This window comes from Carcharhinus amblyrhynchos, chromosome 15 (assembly GCF_965287045.1).
Source record: "Carcharhinus amblyrhynchos chromosome 15, sCarAmb.v2.hapA, whole genome shotgun sequence".
NCBI lineage: Eukaryota > Metazoa > Chordata > Chondrichthyes > Carcharhiniformes > Carcharhinidae > Carcharhinus > Carcharhinus amblyrhynchos.
In genome coordinates, this window is record NC_137338.1 from 6,378,379 (window position 1) to 6,386,708 (window position 8,330).

The 8,330-nt window shown below is 45.6% G+C and overlaps 1 protein-coding gene across 1 annotated transcript in view; it reads left to right on the plus strand.

Moving 5' to 3' along the window:
- chodl (chondrolectin) overlaps nucleotides 1-8,330 on the plus strand; it is a 30,027-nt gene extending 21,697 nt beyond the window's left edge. Inside the window, exons 5-7 of the mRNA XM_080203204.1 lie at nucleotides 1,741-1,830; nucleotides 3,122-3,224; nucleotides 7,862-8,330. Coding sequence (XP_080059330.1) covers nucleotides 1,741-1,830; nucleotides 3,122-3,224; nucleotides 7,862-7,946 — 278 coding nt within the window. The 3' untranslated portion in view covers nucleotides 7,947-8,330. The remainder of the gene's footprint in view (nucleotides 1-1,740; nucleotides 1,831-3,121; nucleotides 3,225-7,861) is intronic.

Genomic DNA, 8,330 nt, shown 5'->3' on the forward strand with positions numbered 1-8,330 from the left:
AAACTAGGCTTGTACTCGTTAGAGTTTAGAAGAATGAGGGGAGATCTCATTGAGACGTATAAGATGATGAATGGGATGGATAGGATAGGGGTGGAGAGACTCTTCCCGCTCAAAAAAGACAGTAGGACTAGAGGGCACAGCCTCAAGATAAAGGGGAGGCGGTTTAGAACGGAGTTGAGGAGGAACTTCTTCACTCAAAGGGTGGTGAATCTCTGGAATTCTCTGCCCGTTGAAGTGGTGGAGGCTGCCTCGCTAAATATTTTTAAGAAGCGGGTTGATGGGTTCTTGATAAGAGAGGGGATTAAGGGTTATGGGGAGAGGGCGGGAAAGTGGAACTGAGCCACGACAGATCAGCCATGATCTTATTGAATGGCAGGGCAGGCTCGAAGGGCTAGATGGCCTACTCCTGCTCCTATTTCTTATGTTCTTATGTTCTTATGTTAAACCCATGCAGACACGAGGAAAATGTGCAAAGTGTTCTTTTGGAGGGTTGGCGTTGACACGATGAACTAAATGGCCTCCTTCTGCACTGTAGAGATTCACTCAAATCTTATAAGTTGGGATGGGTAAGGTTTCGGGATTGTCCCAGGAACTCCCCCTGATGAGGTGGAGATGCTGGGAAAGAGGGCGGTACAGTTGGAATATCTTCTCGCAATAAAATGGCAGGACCTCTGATATGGTGTAATAGTATAATACCAGTTCTGTTACTGGATTAATAACCCAAAGCCTGAGATCAAACCCCGTCACAGCAGCTTGAGAATTTGGATTTCGCTCGAAAGGGAGAAGCTAGTATTGGCAAACGTAATGGTGAACCTGTTGAATTGTTGGAAAAATCACTGGTTCCTGTCCTTCACAGATGGAAAGTCTCTGCTCCTCACTGGTGTGGCGAAACGTGGACTCAGGCCTGGCACTTGGGTCACCAACTCTGACTCATTCCTGGAGGTTTCCACTTGAGCTTGTGCCTCCAAAGCATCACTCATGTAGAATGACCAACCTTGTAGTTTAACGTCTCCTTTCACCAATTGACAGGGTGTATTCCACACTCAACTGGGTCACTCTTAACTCCGTTAAAAACTGCCGTTTCTCCAATCAGTGGACAGGATGTTACGGCCTCGCTTGGGCGAGCCTGGAAATTCCAGCCCGAGGTCAACGGAGACTTCCATCATCGGACCTTCACCCGCACTGATTCGGTGGCAGGCGAGGTGATAGGGTTCTGGCCAATATCTTTTCAACCTGGTGAATGTCTTCGACATAAAATGGAAGGTGTACATTTTTTTTTCCTATTCAATAACCCTCTATTTTTTTCATCCATGAGTTGCTCACAACTTTGTCCTGGAGGCTAATCTTTAATTTCTGGAGACCTGAGGACAATTGGAGATTTGGCAATCTTATACCTTACCAGTGTGACTCACTTTACCATGTTCTACAAAAATGCTGAGCAAACCAATCTAAGTTGTATTAAGGAAAAAAGAAAATCAGCCCATCAATCCTTCTTAGGCGTGGGCAAGGGCTACCTACCTTGCCAGGGGCCTCCTAGGTCCCGAGAAGGAGTGGAAAGAAAGAATGGGTGCAGAGTGCTGGCGGAGCCGGGTTCTATTCCATTTGTGACCAAACCCCTGACTAGAATCTCAGTTCCATTGTGTCACCTTGGGAACTGATTTTCGAGCTGATTCCTTGCCGTGGGTTGCTGCTGATAACTAGCCGTGTGACAGCAAAACCAGAATGACTCTAACTCTCTAGTTTCAGAAAATGTGTCCACGGGACCAGAGGTGCACGCGCCCAGTAATTCCGCTGATGATCAACACCATATGGTCGTGACAGAATCATCAGGTAACTTCTGCCCTCAGTAACTGGGTGATTGGAAATTTTGATCTGTGAAGTTCAGGCACCGATGGGATAAAAATTTGTCTTTATCCCACCTAAGTTTGGACCAAAGTTCAGTCATTTGGGCTGATTACCAGTGCATGCTGTACCTCCATTGACAGTTTACTTAATATCAAATGAGTATAGGAATAAAATGGGCTACTGATTTGCACAAAGTCACAATCTTTCCCTGTTGATTAATCACGGAAACAAATCCTTGTCCCTCCTGTTGTGAAGGGTAATATGCTGGAAGCTCAGTCCCACTGTCTGTGCAGTTATTGGAAGCTTCTTCCTTCTATGACCAGGGAGGTGACTGACAGCACGGTCTCACCAGGGAAGAATCCGTGCTAAACTGATCACATAGTAACTGAACACGCACATACACTCACACACACACTCACACCCAAACACTCACACCCACCCACACACACACACAGAAACACACACATGCACACAATACACACACACAAAAACACAAACACACTCACATACAAACACTCATTCACACACACACACACACACTCACACACACACAGAAACACACACATGCACACACAGAATGACAAACACACTCACATACGAACACTCACACACACACACACTGACACACACACTCACACTCACACAGAAACACACACAGAAACACAAACACACACATACAAACACTCATTCACACACACACATAGAAACACACACATGCACACACACAGAATGACAAACACACTCATACAAACACACACAGATACACACAGACATACACATACACACACTCACACACACACATACACACGTATACCCTCACACACACACAGAAACATATGTACACACATTCACAGACACACACAGAAACACACATATGCACACATACACATAGAAACACACATGCAGAAACATATACAAACACACATACATCCACACGCACAAACACAGAAACACATCCACACACAGAAACATACACACAAAAACATACACATTCTCCAAAACACAAATGCATTCATACACACACACACACACACACACACACACATTCACACAAAACATGCACACTCTGAAACACAAATACATTTGCACACACAAACACAGAGAATCATACACACACACATAAACACAAGAACAGGCACATCTTAACAGTAGAGATTCTGGGGTGGGGGAGGGGTTAGAATGGGGGTGGGAGCAAAGGAGCAACTTGACTTGCTTGGATATCTTCCAGATTCCATGGCTTGAAGAAGTTTCTTGAACCAATATTCATGTTTTCCAGGGATAATGCCCAATGTGGTGTACGTCATCATTCCTACAATTCCACTGCTATTGCTGCTAGTTGTTGCCCTGGCAACCTGCTGCATCCAGATGATGAGCAGAAGGTGAGTGGATGACATTAGTCACTGTTGCTGCGCTAATTCTAGTGTGGATGGACAAATGGGCGTGGTGCTTTATAATATCCCCTACAGGGTCAGATTTCATTCTGAATTGTGATTTGAAAGAAAGGCTGTATTTCTCCACCACCTCTCACAAACTCAGGATGTCCTGAGATGCTTTGTGATGTATTTCTGAAGGTGTCAAAACCACAGTGAGTTTCCACAAACTGCACTGTTCTAATGTCCAACTAGCTCCTTTATTAATGAGATAGTGTTTGGCCAGGAGTTTTCCCTGGTTCCTCTTTGAAGACAGGACATTTAATCTTTTATATATACCTCAGAGATGTCAGTGCAATATCTCAGTACCACACTAGGAGTGTCAAACTGGATTTTTCAGTACTTTCAACTTCAGTGGAATGTGCTGCCATGCATTCTCAGCCATGTGATATTATTACACAAAACCGAACTTATCTCCAAGAGAATGTATGAGCTAGGGAACAGTTTAGATTGCAAGAGATACCCCAGTGCCCCCAACGGGCATTCACAAGTCAGGTTTCTGGGGTGGCACGGTGGTTAGCGCTGCTGTCTCACAGTGCCAGGGACCTGGGTTAAATTTCCGGCTTATGTCACTCTCTGTATGGAGTTTGCACATTCTCCCCGTGTCTGCGCGGGTTTCCTCCCTGTGCTCCGGTTTCCTCCCACAATCCAAAGATATGCAAGTTGATGCATTGGCCATACTAAATTCTCCCTCAGCGTACCCAAACTGGTGCCGGAGTGTGGCGACAAGGGGATTTTCACAGTAACTTTATTGCAACGTTAATTGCCTACTTGTGACATGAATCAATAGACTTTGAATTTTAATGGCTGGGTACAAAACATGAGTATCCCTGTCCCGCCATTTTGTGGCAAAAGTCAGGGAAATGTAAAAATGATAGGGTAATAATAGTTGGGGATTTCAATCCCTTCAATATTACTCGAGGGCAGGATTCTTAAACTGCATCCAAGAGAGCTTTCTGAAAGTCCTACAAGACAGAGGGTGCTACTGGACCTAATTTTAGGGAATGAAGCCAGGCAGGTGGCCGAAGTGTAAGTGGGGGAGCATTTTGGTAATAGTGACCATAATTCAGTAAGATAGAAGGGAGTTATGGAAAAGGACAAAGACGGAATGGAAATAGAGGTTTTGAATTGAGAGAAGATTGACTTTATTACACAGTGAATGCCCTAGAGGACTACAGGAAGTGAATGGGGTACTTAAAATATAAATTAGGAAAGTGAATAGGGGGCATGAAAAAAACAGTGGCAGGCGAAAAACAGGCAAATCTCAAGTGTTTTATAAGCATACTAAGGCATAGAGAGTAATCAAGGAAAGAGTAGGGCCCATTAGGGACCAAAATGGCAACATGTTTATAGAGCCAGAAGATGAGGTTCTAGTTGAATGTTTTGCATCTGTGTTCACTATGGAGAAGGGAGATATAGGAATAGAAAGCTGGGAGGAGCCCTGTGATATAATTGAACAGATTAGCATTGAGAGGGAGGATGTGTTAGTGGTTCCAGTGGGCTTAAAAGTTGATTAATTCCCAGATCCAGATGAGATGTGCCCTAGGCAGCTATGTGAGGCAAGGGAAAAGATAACAGGGGCCCTGACACGAATTTTCAAATCCTCCCTGGCCACAGGAGATGTCTCACAACACCAGGTTAAAGTCCAACCAGTTTATTTGATAGTAAACCCACAAGCTTTCAGAAACACTGTTCCTTTGTCAGGTGTGTGAAAGGTGTATGTCAACCTTCCACACACCTAATGAAAGAACAGTGTTTCCGAAAGCTTGTGGGTTTACTATCAGATGAACTGGTTGGACTTTAACCTGGTGTTGTGAGACTTCTTACTGTGCTTACCCCAGTCCAACGCCGGCATCTCCACATCACAGGAGATGTGTCAGAGGGCAGCTAATGTGGTGCCATTATTCAAGAAGGGAAGTAAGGAAAAGACAACGAATTACAGCCAGTGATTAACATCAGTGGTGGGAAAATTATTGGAAAAATTTATGCGGGACAGTTTTAATCTTCATTTAGGATTAATCAGGGATTAATCAAGGATTGTCAGCATGGCTTTGTCAGGGGGAGATCATGGTGAACGTATTTAATTGAATATTTTGAGGTGGTGTATAAATGAAGACAGTGCAGTTAATGTGATCTACATGGACTTGAGTAAGACTTTTGATCAGATACTGCCTGGGAGACTGATCAAGACAGTAAGAGCCCATGGGATCCAGGGCAATTTGGCAAATAAGATCCCTGAAGTCTCTGGGCTCGATAGGATCTCTCACCCCGTCACTACAGTTTCACTCTGCCAGGGTTCGTGCTAGCTCCCCACTTTTGGGGAAGAAGCGGGAGACCTCACTGGAGTGAAGGGGGCAATCAGGTCCCCTAAGGGGGCGCAGGGGTGAGATGTGTCCCTGGGGCACGGGCACCCTAGCAGTGTCAGCCTGTGCGCCCTGGCATTGCCCAAGGGACAAAGTGCCCATGCCCAGGGGGAACCTTGGCATTGCCCACTGGGCATTGGGCAGCACCAAGAGGGTGGGGCTAGCTGAGGGCAGGTCTTAGGGGGCAAATGATAGGGGTGGGGGTGGGGTTCTGCTGCCACACTGCATGGGGATCAGTCTGAACTGGAGGGAGGCCAGCAATTGGGGTGGGCTGGGGAGGAGGTCTGCCAGAGGGAGGTCTGCCTCCCATGGCAGGGGTGCCTGCTGGAGTGTGGGGTGGAGGGGTGGGTTGGAGGGATTGTCACTGCTGGGGGTAGGTGGGTGAGGAGGTTGGAGTTCGGGGCGCTCTTGGACGTGGGGGGGGGTGCGAATGTTGGGGCTGGCCTGGGAATGCTCTTAGGGGTCGGCGATCGAGCCGCAGGTGTATCGTGGGGGGGGGGGCAGCACTGTGGGGATCCCAGGCTGGCCAACGATAAACTGGCTAGCAAAGTGCAGGCTGGCAGCTCGGGGCCACTGTACACGTGCAGAGTCCTGGATCTGTCAGATCCTGAGGTGAATAGGCCTCACCTCCACCCACACATGGGTTTTTAATGATATCCACAATTGGGAATATCTGCATTGCACAGAGTGTGGGAGATTCGAGTCTGAACTCCCACTGAAAAATCAATCGTGATTTACACCAATTTTCCTGTGAAGTCTGCACCTTCTTGAGAGATTCGCTCCCCAAGATGTAAGAGCAGGGGGTGTTATGATGGAAATGCATAAAATGCTTGTTAGGCCACAGTTGGAGCAGTTCTGGTTGCCTCACTATTGGAAAGATGTGATTGCACCAGAGAGGATGGACTGGAGATTCACCAGGAGGCTGTCTCAGCTGGATTTGAGGAAAAGATTTTCACCCAGAGGGTGGTGAGAATCAGACATTCATTACCTGATAGAGGCAGGAACCTTCAGAACACTTAAGAAGCATTTAAGTATTGAAACACCATATTATTATTCATTAGTGTCACAAGTAGGCTTACATTAACACTGCAATGAAGTTACTGTGAAAATCCCCGAGTTGCCACATCCGGCGCCTGTTCGGAATTACGTATATAAGAATACGGACCAAGTGCTGAAAAATAGGATGAGAATAGATCAATCTTTGATGGCTGGCATAGTTGCAATGGGTCGAAGGCTGTAAAACTCTTTGACTAACCTCACTTTAACAGAGCTCCCACCATTACATCAACGTGACCTTTAACACCACAGCCTACTGGTGACCTTTTTTTTGAAAGGGGTGTCCATTCTGTGACAAATATCATGGTAGGATTTTTGCTTTAGCTTCTGGTTTAAATTGAGATCATTTTGAATGTTGGCACTTAAAACATTGATCAAGGCGTTAGATTTCTTTCCTGCTGCTCTCGGCTGGACTCAAATCTAAGTCTTGGAGGTGAAAGTGCAGTGTGAAAAGCCAGCAGAATCCACATTATTTAGGATGGGTCAGATTTATCCCATTTTGACCTTTCTTTGGGAACATCCCACTGTTAGATGCTTCTCAATGCGACATTGTATTGTAGCACAGTGGTTATGACACTAGATTAGTTAGACTTATTGATTAATAAGGGGATCAGGGGACGAGGGGAAAAGGCAGGAGAATGGGGATGAGAAAAATATCAGCCAAGATTGAATGGCTGAGCAGAGTCGATGGGTCGAGTGGCCTAATTCTGCTGCTATGTCTTATGGTCTAATTATGTTGAGGCCTTGGCTAATAATCCAGGAATACACGGGTCCTATTGCCACTGAGTCAACAGAGGATATTAAATTCAACAGTTATATAAATGATTAATGGGAATGGTGACCATGTAATGACCAAATAGTTGCAGAACCACATCTGGTTCACTAATGCCCTTTAAGGAGGGAAATTTTTCATCCTTACGGTATGGTCCATATTTGAGTCCAGATCCACAGCAATGTGCCTGATCCTTGAATACCCTCTGAAATGGCCTTGAAAGCAGCCCAGTGAAGGACATGAAGTGCTAGCAAAACCCATGGCCTGCTACTCAATGCTGAAATGAATGACCTAGACTCTTGCTTATTAACAGATTGCACTGTGGAAAATGGGCACACAAACTAATAAGGTTGTCTTGTTTGCCAATGCTTTGTTTTTCTTTTTATTGCTCTCAGCAAAGTCCGGTCGAAGAGCAGCCCAAATGAATCAACTCTCTGGATATCCCCGGCTCCAAAGAAGGAGAACCTGGCTAACGTTTAATCACCCGGAGACCGGACTTAACCCGAAAAAAAGCGACAAGCAGCGACTTCAGCAACATGTACCCAATCCCAACCATCCAACAAGTTGATTACAGACTTCCTGAAAGATTGCGCGCGATGGCAAAACAGATGTGAGAAAAAGGGGCCAAGGAACATTCAACCAGCCCAGCGAAAGAAATAGGAAAACAAAATCCCCCCCCCTTCCACTTGTCACGTTTCATGTTACTTTTCATTGCTGCGTTAAGGATGGACTTTAGAAAAAGATGGAAGAAAATGTGGTCACTGTGGGGAGTGACAATGGGGCCAATGAGTACTGTTGGTACACAACTTTTGGGCAAATTACAAGAGACGGAATCAAAACAAGAGACAGGCCTAAGTTTGAGAC